This window comes from Sinocyclocheilus grahami, unplaced genomic scaffold, assembly GCF_001515645.1.
Source record: "Sinocyclocheilus grahami isolate Dianchi unplaced genomic scaffold, SAMN03320097.WGS_v1.1 scaffold1239.1, whole genome shotgun sequence".
Classification (NCBI taxonomy): domain Eukaryota; kingdom Metazoa; phylum Chordata; class Actinopteri; order Cypriniformes; family Cyprinidae; genus Sinocyclocheilus; species Sinocyclocheilus grahami.
This window is the reverse complement of record NW_015506418.1, coordinates 167,850-170,082: the sequence shown is the minus strand read 5'-3', so window position 1 is coordinate 170,082 and position 2,233 is coordinate 167,850. Positions and strand designations below refer to the sequence as shown.

The window sequence follows — 2,233 nt, the reverse complement described above, 5'->3', positions numbered from 1 at the left end:
CACACACACACACACACACACACTCACACACACACACACGCACTCTCTCTCCCTCTCTCTCACACTCACACACACACACACACACACACACACACTCACTCTCCCTCTCCCTCTCTCTCACACACACACACACTCACTCACTCTCTCTTTCTCACATACACACACACACACACACACACACACACTTTCTCATGCCGGTTGATGAACTAGTTTAGAGTCTTGAGATTCTTTATATAGTGGTTTTCACAGCAGTGGATCAGCTGAAGGTGGATCTGCCCGGACAGGTCTGGAATGTCTTTGGGGTTTTCCTGTGTAAAGCGTGAAGCACTGCTGGGATCAGTCAGAATTCACTGTGATGTTTGTGAATGTGTGCAGTGACAGACGCCTGAACTTACACTTGATTTTGCACATTTACTTTAAAACGACTCCATCAGTCGTTCAGGCGTCACAGCAAGAGCTGCAGCGATTCTGTAGAACCAAACCAAAAACTAAATCAGCCAAATGTGTGAGAGTCAGCATGTGTTTATTACAGTGTTTATTACACACATTTACATTTATTCATCAGCAGATGCTATCTTCAAACAATAGTGATGGCTCATAAATGTAGCAACATGGGGAACAGTTCAACAATACGTTACTAAACCCTTCCTAAACCTGTTTCACTCTCCCCCGTGTTACTGGCTTAGTCTGACTCTGAGCTTGTTGCTGCTGCTGCTTCTGAGCGGTGTGTGTCGCTGCTGCTGCTTCTGGGCGGTGAGTGTGTGTCGCTGCTGCTGCTTCTGGGCGGTGAGTGTGTGTCGCTGCTGCTGCTTCTGGGCGGTGAGTGTGTGTCGCTGCTGCTGCTTCTGAGGTGTGTGTGTGTCGCTGCTGCTGCTTCTGAGCGGTGTGTGTGTCGCTGCTGCTGCTTCTGGGCGGTGTGTGTGTGTGTGTGTGTCACTGTTGCTGCTTCTGAGTGGTGTGTGTGTGCCGCTGCTGCTGCTTCTGGGCGGTGTGTGTGTTGCTGCTTTGCTGCTGCTGCTTCTGAGCGGTGTGTGTGTGTCGCTGCTGCTGCTTCTGAGCGGTGTGTGTGTGTGCCGCTGCTGCTGCTTCTGGGCGGTGTGTGTGTGTGTGTGTTGCTGCTGCTGCTTCTGAGCGGTGTGTGTGTGTCGCTGCTGCTGCTTCTGAGCGGTGTGTGTGTCGCTGCTGCTGCTTCTGAGCGGTGTGTGGCGCCCTCTGGCGGAGGATGCTGGGAGTCACACACTCTACCTGGACATCTGTGTTGCGAACAGTAGCTATTGTGTTACTGGCAATGTGAAAAAAAACATAGTAAAAATAAAATAAATACATTAGCCCCTTAAGCTCTGGGGTTATTTTGGGGGTTTCAGGATCAGTTTGCTCCAGCTATCTGCAACTTATAGTCTAAGATTCCACTAGGTGCCAAAATGTTCCCGAAAAAAGATTTTTCCCACAACAGCTTCTAAACAGGAGCAGCAGCGTTTATTGCATTTCCAATATCTGCAAATGATTTCAAAGTCAAATAATATTATTACATTTAGATTTATTATTTTAGCAGATGCTTTTATCCAAAGCCTTATCATGTGAAACAACATCATTAGCTATTTGTAATAAACCTCATGAGATATAGTACATCTGTAAAATTATAAACTAGATAACTACATTTTTAGAGGAGAAAAGAACAGTGCGTGAGCACTAAAAATGCGTTTGCAGTTACTTAGGTGAATATCAAGAAATCTTGATGCAGTGTATTTACAAGTGTATACGATTTCATTGTCTTTTACTGGAAAACAGTGATTTAAATGTTTATTTGTGTGTGATTATTAACATCCAAATAACATCGTGACTTTTAAAAATGATATAGATATTAAATACTTATGAAACAATTTCCATTGAGTAACAATAAAACGCTTCTGTAGTGTCGTCATCACGTCTCGGCTGCTATTGGCCGGCGTAGGTCACGTGATCAAAACAGTGTCATGGCGGCGTCCACGGCGGTCCGGGCGGCTGTGAGCTTCACTCAGCGGTTCGTCCGAGTTTCTCCGGACTGCAGCGTTTGTCCGCTCTACCGACTGAACGTGTGTACGGGAGCCGCGGTCGACGGGTTTTCAGCTCCTAACAGACGCCTGCGGACCAGCATCGGTGCGTCCTTCACAAACACACACACACATTCACACACACACTCTCTCTCTCTCTCTCTCTCTCTCTGACACACACACACACACACATTCACACACAC

At 46.7% G+C, this 2,233-nt stretch overlaps 1 protein-coding gene across 1 annotated transcript in view; it reads left to right on the top strand.

The window, feature by feature from the left end:
- The first annotated feature begins 1,945 nt into the window (after nucleotides 1–1,945).
- fdx2 (ferredoxin 2) overlaps nucleotides 1,946–2,233 on the top strand; it is a 3,837-nt gene continuing 3,549 nt past the window's right edge. Inside the window, exon 1 of the mRNA XM_016254370.1 lies at nucleotides 1,946–2,136. Within this exon, the coding sequence (XP_016109856.1) occupies nucleotides 1,974–2,136 (163 nt within the window). The 5' untranslated portion in view covers nucleotides 1,946–1,973. The remainder of the gene's footprint in view (nucleotides 2,137–2,233) is intronic.